Consider the following 15,681-nt stretch of genomic DNA (forward strand, 5'->3'; position numbering starts at 1 on the left):
GGAATATTTTGCAAATTGTTTCCCGTTTCAACATATACAGGGCGGTCATTTAGTAGTCTGCACATTTTTCCACTCTAAGTGCAATGGAAAAGAAGTGGAAAGATGGCTGGATGGTTTTTTTGTTTGTTTGTGGTTTTTTTTTTTTTAACCCAGGTGGGATCATTTTTTTGACATAGCTGGATTTAAATCTCTCTCTAACTAGTCTCAAAGAACATACCTTTTTCTGAAATATTGCTAGAGTAATGGAGAAGAGACACAGTAACAAATGAAAAGTTGTTCACCTGTAAAGTGACTCAATTCCTTTGAAATGTGTTGTAGCTAGAGTGCTTCTAGCTACTATAATACCTGTAACAAGCAGAATTCATCATTGTCCTGAACTATACTGCCCTTTCAACTCCCCATATGAGTTAAAGACTTTCAGGGGCTTATGCTATTTAGGCATGTGTTGCTAGAAAAATACTTGAAATTTAAAATGTACTCAAAATGAAGGACACGGTTGGAGAATATACCTCAAAGAATTCCAGAGACCATATCAGGTTTTTTTGTATTGCAAAAGATTCTTAATTTAATTCTGAAAGGCATGCTCTGATTTGCTATTTTTAAGCTACTGAGATATGATAACACACAATCCACACCTTCCAAGCTTGAAATCGAAATAATGTAGACTAGTTTTTTTGCTGGTGTCTGTGCCATCCTCTCAATAATTCTATGGCAGCACCTAGTCCTGACATTTCTTCCCGTACAATAAGACATATACAGCCATTCCCAGTTGTCAGGTAGAACAATAAGAATTGTTGACAACTATACAGATTAAAGAAACCTTGAGTGTACATTTTAATTCAGTACTCAATAATTAGGGTATAACATTTGTAAATTTAATTGAACATTTGTAAATTTATTGTCTTTAAACTAATAATGCTGTAATTTTACTGATATGTCATTCACATTTGATCAGAAGACAATGTGAATTTATACTTCTTTCTGTTTTTCCAGAATATATCTCTTCCATAATCATATTAACTATGTATTTTGTTTATTTGGATATTTCAGGGAAAACAAAATAGCTATTGAAATGTCAGACTGAATTATTTGCATATTGTTCTCTCAGATTTTTTTTGTGTTTTATGAAGTTTTGGTGTGACAGAAATAGATCGATAATTGTCCATAATAATGAAAAGATGTAATTTGATCTGACATTTTTCGTTCTCTGAAGATTAATAATATTATATTTTCTTTTCTTTTTTTTCTTCCTTTATTATTTGTTCTTTAAATCTGATTCAAAACTTAATGTAAAATTACATTTACAGAGCTATAAAAAGGTACTGTGCAGGTGTGATGAAACCGAGCTAGATAACAGTGAGGCAGAAATGAAGAAATTAATGGAAATAATAAAATGGAGAGTGAATTAGCATTTGGAAAAAAAAAAAGAAGAAATATGATCAATTTTTCATATGAAATTCCCACCTGAGAACATGAATATAAAATTAAATTTTGTAGAATGTATAATCAAGTTAAGGGTAGCATTACAGGGTGATATAATTGTCTAAATCAGTTTTTAGGAATCCAGGACTTTTAAACATAAGTGTAAACATAAAAGAGATGTATGTTAAAGAAAGCCCAAAACTGAATGCTGTAAGGTACCAGTATGAAATTAATTTTTCTGCTATGACGACACCTGAAAAAGGCAAAAGAATCAATCAAAAAAAATACAGATAATAAAAAGACTCTGAAAAATTGTGAATGTTTTTCACAAGAAGAAATATTTGCATTTCACCGAAGTCGGCATGACCAACATGCTTTTTTATTAACAATGTTCTAAGTTTGCCTTTCTTTACAATCATACATAATTAATAGTAGATTTCATTTATAAGCAATTGATTGAACATATAACATGCTACAAGCAAGTATCCAGTTTGTAAAGTTGACCATTCTGACCACTTTGCTCAAAGTCCTGCAAGCCTACAAAATGATCACAGGGGTCAATGGTACTAGGTAGGAATCAAAGTCAATCAATCACATACACATTCCTAAATTCTTTGTGGGGTTAACAGGAAGGTTCTGCACCTTGCAAGCTGGACCCCGAAGAGAATATGAGTCACTGAACACAGATCAGTGTACGTATCAATGTAAAGCTCAAAGACCGAGAATGATCATTAGAGGAAGATGAACCATAGCACATGACTTTGGTCATATGTTGTATTGTACAACCATTGTACTCTCACATACATTTGAAGTGCTAGGGAATTGAATACATCCTCAACCCTGATCAGGCTTCTGATATGGCTTTTTTTGATAAAAAAAATCCTGCTGAAAATATCATGGTATTGAAGATGATGAAGTGTTGATAAAAACTACATTCATGTGATTTAGGGGGTGCTCTTGTACCCTGGTATTTGCAGCTATAATTTGTGGTTTTCATGGTGCGTAAATACAAATATCTTTGGCCAAGATATGTCACATGCCATGGGCAGGTGGAAGATAAAAACAAATCAAACATCCAAGGCTAGATTAGTCTGTGAACAGAGTGGATTTGGTTTATGAATTTTAACTGTGCATTTCTTGAACTTGACATGTTTAGCTTACTTTTAAATTAACTCCTTGCTCTGAATTTTTAAAGTTTCCTCTATATTAATTTGTCTTGTGGGGGAGTTTCTTTTGGTATGTCCTCTTAATCTTGAAAGACAGACTAGCTATTTCTTTTCAATACAGAACTTCATTTCCATTACATACATTGTCCATGTAGATAATATTCTCCATAATGATGCATAAGACCTTTTGTCATTTTACTTTAGTCTTATGGAGTACCTGACTTCCTAGCCAAGGTAGCCTCAGTGTTACTTTATGCAACTTTCCAGCAGATAGGAGGCTGCTGAAATTATTTCAGCGGTGTTATCCTGATTTTAGATGAGGTTTCTATCATTTAGCCATTTTTTATTCACCAAAAAATGACTGCCTTTGACCAGTTATAGCAAGACACAGTTATAATAATGTTTTGTATGAGAGACAACTAAAGGACAAAAGGTATCATGCTGAATTTTCCCATGTTCTTTCCTGCCTATGTATTTCATGACATCTGAGGCAGTTAGCAAAATTAGGTGTGTATAAGCTAATTGTTGGATACTCTTATTTGCACTCTCTGTAAGTAGAAATCACAAAAATGTCAAGATTAAGAGTACTAAAAATTAATCGCAGAATAGAAATAACTAACAATTATTGATCAAAATTTACTCAATAAACAACTGGTAGGGAGTTTATCCATGACCATTTCTAAGATTGGGATCCTATAGAAATTCCCTCCAACCTCTATGCAATTAACATCAATGAATGATGCCTAGGAATATGTTAAAAATATGTAAACAAATATTTTATTTATGCAATACAATATTTCAAGTAACTAAATCCATGAATATAAAATTAGTATATTAGCATTTGAATATGAAATTAGTATATTAGCATTAATATTCATAGCAAAATTTAGCAAAAATGATCTTGTTTATTAACCTAATAGGCTACATGATCAATGATTTGGGACCAATGGATGAAAGATGAAGGTCTGCATATTCTCTGCCTCAGCGATGACTTTGGCAGATACTGTCTTCCTGTATTTTTTCTCTGAAGAGTACATGCATGAGTGTGTGTTTGTGTGTGTGCATAAGTTCATGCCATAAGGACCAAATTAGCGAGCAAGTGTCTTTAGATAACAATATCTATACCCAAAATACCTTTTTGAAATCTCCAAACATTTGTTTCACAGCTTTTGTTCTGTAATATATTTTGTATTTCTAATCACATAATGTGTCTCCCTCCCCTAAACCCTAAAAAGGTCAGCCTCTTCACAAGGTTTCTGTATGGAGTTATGAAAATGATAGCTACAAACTGTTTGATCAGTGATAATAACCTTTTTTTATCTCCAATAATTATGCATTGTAGTGGTTGACTGTGGCCATCCTGGCGTTCCTCCTAATGCGGTCCTGTCTGGAGATAAATATACATTTGGTTCTACTGTTCATTATACCTGCACAGGTAGACGATCGCTATTAGGGCAGTCGTCTCGTACATGTCAGCTAAACGGACACTGGAGCGGATCTCTTCCTCATTGCTCAGGTAATATTTTTTAATAAATGAGTGTGTCCTGAAGTTGTTTTGAATATATTTTGATTTTCGCAGAAGGCCATTTTAAAATCTGGGAAATCACATATAAGACTGAACTACTGTCTCAATGGAAGTAAAAATAAGTAAAAACTCTATTATCAAGAATGTAATTTGTGAGAAGTAGGCTTTCTCAGTGATATTTAACACACATAGGAAATTTCACATTCCATAGAATGTTAAAGGAACAGATTTGTTTTGAACATATTTTCTATGTGACTTCTGGAAAGAGTGTTAATTTCCACAGGGAAACTTTGCATCATTCTCTCTTCAAGGTGATTTGTTATTTATTTTTTTTTTAACTTGCAAAATATCTACAGACTTGATGACACCTCAGGTATATCGTAATTTCATGAAACATCCATCTTTATAATAAGGCCCAGTGGGCTCCATATGGTATCAGGACAGGATGCTCGGTTTTGAGGGAACACCGTCTAATCCTTGCAATAGATCAGCCTTCACCAAAGTCAAGATATGTTTTCTGAACCCTAGGAACATTCTGTTTTACAAGTTCAGTTTGATTCTCTTGAACAGCGATGATCAAATGAAAACCAGAAATCCAAGTCACACACAAATTTGGGGACTTGGCTAAATCCCGTTTCTTATATTAGAGTGTGTAAATACAGATTGTGATAGAGATTAATCATGTTATCAATTTTAATTCTCAAGAAATACTGGGGGGTGACACAACATTCTTTCTCGTCATCCTCTTGTTTCCATTATATAGGTTAAAGAAATCAGTGGGGTTTTGCACCTTATTCAGACCTATGTAATTCAGAGTACTTGTCTATCTTCAAAGGCCGAAAATAGGAAGAAAACTAGTTATACATTTTTTCTTGGGTTACAGCAATGGAAAAACAAGGGTGAAAAATAACCAGTATGCAAATCTGACAGTACTGCTATACTGGTAAATCTTGCACTAAATTCCAAAGGGTTGGAAGAATTTTTCAAGGATCTGAACCTTCTATTACCAAATTTTAGGAAGTGGTTGCAGAAAAGACAATATAAATGTTATTATCTTGCTCTGTGAGTCCCTCTTCTTTCCCTAATCTGCCATTACAACCTAAAATGTGACAGAAACTAGAAAAATGTGAACACCTAATTTAATCCCTTAACTTTCTATCAGTGAAATGAGATAGAAATTTGCCACAATGGGAACAAAAATCAAGTTGTTATAACCTGTGATGTTTAGAGCTATGCACCTGAAATCAAAGCTTAATGTAAAATGATATTACTTAATAAGTAATTATATACATATGTGAATCACAAATTCAGACTAGGTTCATCAAAAATGTTTTTACAATTAGCATGCATAGATATTTGTTTTGGGGAAAAAATCCTCTTTAGATAAAATGTAAGACTACATATTGTAGTTTTCCATGAGCAAATAAATAAAAAAATAAATAAATTTGTTAATTAAAAAAAAAATAACTAAAGAAATAGACAAAATATCAAGAAATATAAATAGGAAGGCTAAAAATATCTTGAGATAAGCATTCATAAGTGATGTGCATTAAAATACTTTTTTATGACAGTTCTTGTACCCACAGACAGCAAACTTTAATCATACCTAATATTTTTTCTCAATATATGAAGAAACATTACTTTAACATAGATTCAAATGTGAATCATAGTGAACCAAATTGTGACAGAATACAAACCCTTATTTTCTTTAGCTTTACAGTACCAAACTATAATTCTAGTTCAGGACAACTTGAGACTTTTTTTTTTTTACAGAAATTGTAATTTCTGTTACATACTTATAAAAAATAAGTAAAAAGAAATTATTTGAGAATCATGTAATTTTGGAATTAAAGGGATTCACACCCACTAAGATATATATGTTTATTTATAAGAAATATAAGTATATATTTATTTATAAATACATAGAAACAAAAATTTTAAATGCAATATCATAATAACATTTTATACTTATTCTAATTTTTGTGCTCTAAATTCTAGGTGATACAGCTGGTTCTTGTGGTGATCCAGGTATACCAGGTCATGGGTCTAGAGAAGAAAACAATTTTAAAATTAAAAGCACAGTACATTTCAGCTGTGATATTGGATATATCCTCCATGGCTCAGAAGAAAGAACATGCATGGCAAATGGAAGTTGGACAGGAAGACAACCTGAGTGCAAAGGTAAATCACAGAAGACCCACTCTTTCTTTAAACTGTCTTGTTAAAAATGTTAATCAGAAAAACAATTTTACGTTGCCAGTTTTGTGTTGTGAATGGTATAGAATTGATTTTGGACTGAACGTTACAATGGCTTAGCTTTGGGTTAATCAGTTCCTGGCACCCATGAAACTGCATGTTTTCAAAGTTTTGAGAAAAAAAAGTATACTGAACTTTCTATTTCTTCTCAGTCATGTGTCAGCATCTACTATATGTGTTATCCAGTACAAAAAACTAAACAGAAAAAGAAATACATAAGGCCCCTAGAACTCAATTTTTGCTGAAAGATTTTTCCCTCACCATCGCCTGATCTTTAATTACAACCATTATACATCTAAATTTCAGAGAAAAGAGATGAGTTTTATGAAAAAGTCAATGTCAGGATTTCATTAGATACATCTATGTTGTAAATGATCGGCTTAAAAATTTTATTTACTGTTGACGTTATTTTCCAATAGAAAATGAAATGCTGAAAAGTTTATTTAGAAAAAATCATTCTGGAAATTTCAAGCTACATGTATTAGCATAAGAGAAAGCTTTAACAGGGTGTTTATAGGGAATCATTTATTACCTTAATTATCTTGATTCAAAAATAGGAAAATATTCCAAACAGACTCTTCTTCAGAGAAAAGCAGAAAGTGATTTGAGAACCTGTACTCTTCTTATCCACTTTATCACAGTTTACTGTCTTATCTGTATGAAATAGTCATCTCATTTTAAAAACTTATTTCACAAGCTGGTTTTGTAATATCCTTTCTGCCATCCTGACACCACGTAAATATATATACGTGTTTGTATGTTGCTATCTGAAGAGATATGCTTAGCCCAACTGAACTTTCTGCTGTTCTTCTTTGATCTTGTCCATTGCGTAAGTGAATTACCCCTTTTACATTTTAAGATACTTTTGATTTTATTTTTCCCCCTAAAAAGCTCTTGAAATGATGAATCCAGTTCACAGATTTATATATATAGATATATATGTAGGTGTGTGTAATGCACACACAGGTATATTGTTCAAGTTCAGGTCCTGTAGATTAGATGTATATATGCAATCACACATGAAGACACATTCAAATTCCAAAGCTGAGTGCTGAAGAATTGGGAAACATCAGACTTACACCTTTGTATGAAATAATAGTTTGACTCTAACCTGTGTTTTGAATTAGATAGGAAATGTGTTTTGGTGATGCTATAAATGCATACTGTAGAATCAAATTAAATCCACAGTGATAAATGTAGATCAGACTATTTCTTATAATTGTGAATTTGTCTTTGCAGATAAACTAGCTTTCCTTTAATACATATTTTAAAGTTAAATTTGTAGGCTGTGTTTCCCTACATACGAAAGGGTAAAACCAACTAATTCATGCAAACAGCTATCTACTGTACAACATCCTTATCAGTAGGTGGTGGAAGTTACATTTTTCGGGACAACAGCACAAATTTCTACCACACAACACAGCTGGCAGCCGGATTGTCCTTAGACATTACTATTTCAAAAATTATCTTTACTATATTTAAAAAATATTTAACATTTTGCTTTATAGCTGTGCAGTGTGGTAACCCAGGAACAACGGCTAATGGAAAAGTATTTCGTATTGATGGAACTACATTCTCTAATTCAGTAATTTATTCATGCATGGAAGGATACATACTTTCTGGATCATCTGTAAGACAATGCACTGCCAATGGAACATGGTCTGGATCCTTGCCAAACTGCACAAGTAAGACACATCTCTAATTAATAGTATTTGTTTTTCTCTCCTCTGAAAGAAAATAAAGTAAAATATAGAAGTTGGATGCAAGTAAATTAAGTTTTCAGCTTTTTCTTGCACTACTTCATACGTAATTTTGTACATGAAATACTTTTAAAAAATGTAGTACTATGAGATGAAGCATATGTTTTTTTAAAGATGGGTACAGTATAGTAAAATATATAAACTGCTGTTACAGTTTAAAGGAGTCATATGGTTACATGATCTACCTACTTTAATTCTTTCCTGGTATATATTTTTAATCTTGTTGTATTTTATGATATGTCATATTTAGACATCACTCATCTAATTGCTTTTCTTCATCATGAGAATTTATCAGTATAATATTCTGGGGTTCCAGAGAGCAGAAAATAAAAACCTTGAAATTCTTTTTTGGAGTGACTCTGAGGTCAAAACTGTTGTCCCGCTCTCAGATAACATCTTCTGTTTGGCCTCTTCATTAACCTTATACTTGCTTTGGTTACTCAGCTAACAGAAGATATTTCAGCTTCTCTCACATTCATAATAAGCGTTTTGCAACAGTTTATTTTCAAGCCCATCTGTTCCTGTTTTATTACATGTCCTAGTTAGTTTTTTAGTAACTATTATGAAAATTTTACATTTATGTGAGACATGAGACTGCCTATCATTTTGAGGAAACATATCCTCATCAGAGGTCTAGCAAACTGTTGCTCAAATTTTGAACTAATACTCTAGTTTTTGTAGAATAGACTACTTTACACACTTATAGAAACCCAAATAGAGGCCCAAAAGATGATAAACGAAACAACTTCTTGTATTGTTACCATCTTTAATGATAATCAAGCGAATAGCTGTTTTTGCAGTCGGCAAACCTGTGAGAGAGCCCAGTGTTTTTGATTATTTATTATTTTCCATGTTACAATGAGAGACAGAATAATTGTATCAAGGATAAAGTAGTTTTGTGGTGGTAATTGCATCTATATTTTTTTCTTGCATTTTAGAATGACATTTAGCTGAAGTACATGCTAGAACAGTATTCTCAAAAAACACTAGTTAGGTAGAAACTTGGTATTTTTGCTTAAAACCAATAAAAATGTCTTAACAGAGAAAGTAGCCTAATAAAACAAAGAGAGGCATTGTGAAGATTATATGTAATAAAAGATATATTCTTGATTTAATTAATATATAAGTAATCCTAATATTCCTAATACACAGTTCTCTCTTTGTTTTGATTACACATCTAAAAAACATATCCTCTTATATGTTTATTCCAGTCATAATGTTATTTAGGGGGTTTTAGTTTGATGCATATCCCCTGGCATGGTCAGAGTATGAAAAGAACAGTTGAATGAAAATCTTACCAAAAGAGAATCTCTGAGAATCTCAGCCTGACTCATTTCTGCCTTTTTGATCATTGCTGACTATTAGTAATTCCTAAAGGGGTGCAGAAGCACTACTAGGTGCTACAACTTGTATGTAATCCGATACAGGCACTAGCAGCAGCTCTAAAATACTGAGAAATGGAGAGGCATTTTAAAGCATCACAGAATGCCTGAAGTCGGCAGACACCTCTGGAGATTGTCTAGTCCGACTCCTCTGCTTGTGAAAGGATCAGCTAGAGCAGGTTGCTCAGAGCTGTGTCCAGTCTGTGTCACTTTCTACAGACCTTTAATTCTAAATATAAAATAAAAAATACATTAAACTTCATCATACTTAACATGTTATCTTCTCTCCTATGACAATGTATCAATTTTAAATCGCTAATGAGAGTTAATGGACAATAATAGCTAAACAGATAGTTAACAAATCATGAGTTAATAATCCACTCTCTTTCTCCTCGCCAGTTTTATTTCCAGGTCTACAAAATATGCCTGAAGAAGATTACCTATTGTAAGGGAATAATTTTCTCATAATGATTTCAAACTGTATCCAAAGCAGTAGTATTGGAAGTGCCAACAGAATTTTGTTGACTGAGCAGATGGTTTTTTTTCCCTGACTGTCCCTACCATGCTGCTGTGCTTTAACCCCAGTAGGCAGCTAAGCACCACACAGCTGCTCACTCACTAACCCCCCTCGGTGGGATAGGGGAGAGAACTGAAGGGGTAAAAATGCAAAAACTTGTGACTGAGTTAAAGACAGTCTAATAGGTGAAGCTAAAGCTGTGCACACAAGGAGAGCATATGGGTCAAGATTAAAGGGAAGGCAGGGACAGGTGACATTATAGTGGGGGTCTACTACAGGGCACAAGACCAGAAGGACCAAGTGAATGAGGCCCTCTACAGGCAGATAGGAGGAGCGTCACGTTCACAAGCCCTGGTCCTCATGGGGAACTTCAACCACCCTGATATCTGTTGCAGGGACAACACACCTGAGCATAATCAATCCATAATCAATCATGCATTGATGATAACTTCCTTCTCCAACTGATAGAGTAGCCAACAAGGAGAGGTGCTGTGCTGGACCTTGTTCTCACCAACAAGGAGGGGCTGTCAAGAATGTCAAGTTCCAGGGTAGCTTTGCCTACAGTGACCATGAGATGGTAGAGTTCAAGATCCTTAGGCAGCAAGGAGGGCACACAGCAAGTTCACTACCCTGGATTTCAGGAGAGAAGCTTTTGTCCTCTTCAGGGATCAGCTTGGTAGAGTATCATGGGAAAGAGTCCTGGAGGGAAGAGGGGCCCAAGAAAGCTGGTTAATATTCAAGGATCACGTCCTCCAAGCTCAGGAGTGATGCATCCCAAAGAAAAGGAAGTTGGGCAAAAATACCAGGAGGCCTGCATGGAAGCACAAGGAGCACTTGAGCAAACTCAAACACAAATAGGAAGCCTACAGACGATGGAAGCAAGGACAGGTAGCCTGGGAGGAATAAAGAGAATTTGTCCTAACAGCGAGGGATGACGTCAGGATAGCTAAAGCCCAGATAGAATTAAATCTGGCAAGAGAAGAGAAAAGCAACAAGAAAGGCTTCTATAGGTATGTCAGTAATAAAGGAAGAGTAGGGAAAATGTGGGCCGTCTCTGGAAGGAAACATGAGACCTGGAATATGGGGAAGGCTGAGGTGCTCAACGACTTTTTTGCCTCAGGCTCTAGCCACATCACCCAAGTCACAGAAGGCAAAGGCAGGGACCGGGAGAATGAAGAAGTGCCCACTCTAGAAGAACAGGTCTGAGATCATCTAAAGAACCTGAAGGCCATGAGACCCGATGAGGTGCATCCAAGGGTCCTGAGGGAACTGGCGGATGAGGTTGCTGATCCACTATCCATCATATTTGAGAAGTTGTGGCAATCCAGTGAAGTTCTCACTGACTGGAAAAGGGAAAACATAACCCTTAGTTTTAAAAAAGAGAAAAAAGAAAGACTGGTGGAAATATGGACCTGTCAGTCGCGTCTGTGCCTGGCAAGGTCATGGAGAAGATCCTTCTGGAAACTATATTAAGGCACATGGAAAAAAAGGAGGTGATTGGTGACAGCCAACATGGCTTCACAAAGGGGAAATAGTGTCTCACAAATTTGGTGGCATTCTACCACAGGGTCACAGCATTGGTGGATAAAGGAAGGGTAACTGACATCATCTACCTGGACTTGTGCAAAGCATTTGACACTGTCCCGCATGACATTCTTGTCTCTAAATTGGAGAGACATGGATTTGATGGGTGGACCAATCGATGAATAAGGAATTGGCTGGATGGTTGCACTCAAAGTATTTTGGTCAACAGTTTGTCGTCCAAGTGGAAACTAGTGACGAGTGGTATTCCTCAGGGGTTTGTAACGGGACAGGTGCTGTTTACCATCTTTGTCAGTGACATGGATGATGGGATTGAGTGCTTCCTCAGTAACTTTATCAACAACACCAAGCTATGTGGTGTGGACAACACACTGGAGGGAAGGGATGCCATCCAGAGGGACCTGGACAGGCTTGAGAGGTGGGCCTGTGCGAACCTCAGGAAATTCAACAAGGTCAATTGCAAGGTCCTGCATGTGGGCTGGGGCAATCCCAAGCACAAATACTGGCTGGGTGGAGAATGGATTGAGATTGGTCCTGAGGAGAAGAGCTTGGGGGTGTTTTCTGATGAGAAGGTCAACATGAGCTGCCAAGGCATGCTTGCATCCCAGAAAGCCAACCATATCCTATCATAAGAAGCATGGCCAGCAGGTTGAGGCAGGTGATTCTGCCCCTCTGCTCTCATGACACCCCACCTGGAGTACTGTGTCCAGTTCTGGGGACCCCAACGTAAGAAGGACATGGACCCGTTGGAATGGGTCCAGAGGAGGACCACAAAGATGAGAGGGCTGGAGAACCTCTCCTCTGATGACAGGCTGAGAGAGTTGGGGTTGTTCAGCCTGGAGAAGGGAAAGGTCGGGGGAGACCTCATAGCTGCCTTCTAGTACCTAAAGGAGGCCTACAGGAAAGATGGGGAGGGCCTCTTTATCAGGGAGTGGAGTGATAAGGGACAAGGGATAATGGTTTTAAGCTGCAAGAGAGTAGATTTAGATTACATATTAGGAAGAAATTCTTTACTGTGAGGGTGGTGAGACACTGGAACAGGTTGGCCAGAGAAGTTGTGGATGCCCCTTCCCTGGAAATGTTCAAGACCAGGTTGAATGAGGCTCTGAGTAACATGGTCTAGTGGAGGGGGTCCCTTTCTATGGCAGGGGGTTGGAACTAGGCGATCTTTAAGGTCCCTTCCAGCCCAAACCATTCTTTCTTTCTATGATTCTATGACTCTCCCATTTCAATTATTCAATCTATTCTAGGGTTTTCTTACAAGGAAACAACTCTATCATTTCTACAGTCAAACAGAAACAACATTCTCATCAGAAAACTTCCTGCACTGCAAGACAAAAAGCAAGGATATGCAGCTGATGTAATTGCTGATACTGAGAGGGAGATGCCTGCAGCTCCTCTGTTTCAATGAGCTGGCTGAAGTTGTGCCCTGGCCAAGGGGTCTGTGCAGAACAGCAAAAGTCTGAAAGCCACTCAGCACAGTGCAGAGGCCTGGGGCTCCTCAGGTTAACTGTATTGTGGATCACTGACTCCTCGATGCATTCTGGTCAGGATCACTACAACAATTTAAGGTGGTTTTCTGCCTACTATAGTGACTTAAGTGGAGGTGGTCCAAGTTTGGGTCATTGGATGGACTGCTTGAGCAGGGGAGTTGGACAACATGACATCCAGAGGTCCCTTCCAACCTCAGTTATTATGTGATTCTCTGACGGTCCAAATCTGTGAACTTCAGAAAATGCCACTGCACCTGCTAAGTAACTACTGTGTGTTTCTTTTAGTTAAAGCTTTATTCCTATGTTTATGACAAAACACAGTATCTCAGTAAAATCTAGGTCACCTGCTTACATCTGCTTTTGCTTTCTTTGAAAGTCAAACGCTGCAGTATAAGACAAGAGAGCAAAAGGATCTTTTTCTTACCACTCACATCCACCTTTATGAAGAGTTCTAATGTTACAACACAGTAATACAAAGAATGATTCTTTTTTCCCCTTAAGTCTTTTCTTTCATACAACTCTTTTTCCTATAGTAAGAAAAAGACTAGGAAGTACAAAAGAGCAAAAACACACGAAAGAAAATCAGGTCTGTTTTTTTTTTTTTTTCCTTTGAAATATGGCTTGAAAAGTTAATGATAGGAAAATAGGAATTTTAAGAAGGTAGAACAATCTAGAGATCTGCTAAAGTCATGGTGGCTCTTGCTGTATAATGCATCAATGTTAAAGTGTCAGTAGCGGGAAAGGGTACAATCATTACAGTAACAGTAACAGTGGAAGAAGCAAAAAGTTTGTATTAATGACCAAAAGAAATAAATGGAGATTGTAAGGAAGGTCAATGAAAAAGCTGGATTTAAATATACAATTAAAATAATTTTCAGCAATATAAAGTAAATGGATAGTTTGTGGAGCTGTTTGATCATATACGGTGTATGGTATTTGCATGTTCTTAAGTTTGTAGGCAATGATTTGAAATATTCTTCATACAGGAAAATCTAAGGAGATGAAACAAGAATTAGGGAAAAAAGGATAAATGCATGAGAATTATGTTGTAATCCAGCAAAAGCAATAGTATACCTGGAAAAATATCAAGGATGATTTTAGTTGAATTTGCAACCTTAAGGATAGTAAATGGAATATGTCAAATAAAGAAAAGTAGAACATATAGAGTATTTGAATATACTCATGCAACTAAGAGAAACAGTTCTGTCTTTCACAGCTCCATCTTTGACTTTTTAAGTTTAAAAAAAAAAAAAATTACCATGTTACTAGATAAAATAAAATAGGCTGATCTCCAATTTTTTTTATTACTGCACTAGCTACCTCTGGACTAACCCAGATAACCCTGTGGTATGTTTTACAGTTTCTTCTTTATCCATAGGCAGTGATTGTGTGGAACATTTATTTATTTGTGGTTTTTTTAAGATTTCAAACATGGAGCTTAATTACTCAGACTCTGATAAACTGTAGAGCAGGCATACTATATACTTTGCATTCTCAGTTCCCCAGTTATTTAGATCAAGGGACCTGGCCAGAATACGCTACAAACATGCAGTCATGGGTTTTCTTATTTTGGAAACCAGGATATAGACAGACTGCCATTCACATCAGCCATGCTTTGGCATTGAGTAAGAAGTGAATGCAGGGATGAAAACAAGGAAAGCCAAGGCCGCCTTGGAATTAAACCTGGCTAGGGATGTCAAGCTCAACAGGAAGGGCTTCTACAAGTATATTGCAAGCAAAAGGAAGACCAGAGAAGTTGCGGGCCCACTGTTGAATGAGACAGGAGCCATGGTGACGGAGGATGCAGAGAAGGTGGAGTTACTGAATGCCTTATTTGCTTCAGTCTTTACTGCTCAGCCCAACCCTCAGGAGTCCCAGGCATTGGGGGAAGTAACAGGGAAAGAAGACTTCCCTTGGGTTGAGGAGGATCGAGTGAGGGATCAATTCGATCAATTAGATATTCACAAGTCTATGGGCCCCGATGGGATGCACCCGAGAGTGCTGAGGGAGCTGGCGGAAGTCATTGCTGGGCCGCTCTCCTTCATCTTTGAAAGGTCCTGGAGAACAGGTGAGGTGCCTGAGGACTGGAGGAAAGCCAATGTCACTCCAATCTTCAAAAAAGGCAAGAAGGAGGAGCCAGAGAACTACAGGCCGGTCAGCCTCACCTCCATCCCTGGAAAGGTGAAGGAACAGCTCGTTCTGGGTGTCATCTCAAGGCATGTGGATGAAAAGAAAGCTATCAGAAGTAGTCAACATGGATTCACCAAGGGGAAATCATGTCTGACTAATCTGATAGCCTTCTATGATGGCATGACTGGATGGATAGATGAGGGGAGGGCAGTAGATGTGGTCTACCTTGACTTAAGCAAGGCGTTTGACATGGTCTTCCACAGCATCCTCATAGGGAAGCTTAGGAAAAGTGGGCTTGATGAATGGACAGTAAGGTGGATAGATAACTGGTTGAAAGACAGAGCTCAGAGGGTAGTGATTAGGGGCACAGAGTCTAGTTGGAGGTCAGTGACGAGTGGTGTTCCCCAGGGGTCAGTACTGGGTCCAGTCCTCTTCAATATATTCATCAATGACCTGGATGAGGGGATAGAGTGCACCCTCAGCAAGTT

At 36.8% G+C, this 15,681-nt stretch overlaps 1 protein-coding gene across 3 annotated transcripts in view; it reads left to right on the forward strand.

Annotated features, from left to right (window-relative positions):
* Positions 1 to 15,681, forward strand: part of CSMD3 (CUB and Sushi multiple domains 3) — a 688,054-nt gene that overhangs the window by 633,829 nt on the left and 38,544 nt on the right. For all 3 annotated transcript variants that reach the window (XM_054193012.1, XM_054193014.1, XM_054193015.1), the window contains 3 exons: positions 3,931 to 4,104; positions 6,112 to 6,294; positions 7,878 to 8,054. In XM_054193012.1, the coding sequence (XP_054048987.1) occupies positions 3,931 to 4,104; positions 6,112 to 6,294; positions 7,878 to 8,054 (534 nt within the window). The remainder of the gene's footprint in view (positions 1 to 3,930; positions 4,105 to 6,111; positions 6,295 to 7,877; positions 8,055 to 15,681) is intronic.

The sequence above is a fragment of the Rissa tridactyla genome, chromosome 2 (assembly GCF_028500815.1).
Source record: "Rissa tridactyla isolate bRisTri1 chromosome 2, bRisTri1.patW.cur.20221130, whole genome shotgun sequence".
Taxonomy (NCBI): Eukaryota; Metazoa; Chordata; class Aves; order Charadriiformes; family Laridae; genus Rissa; species Rissa tridactyla.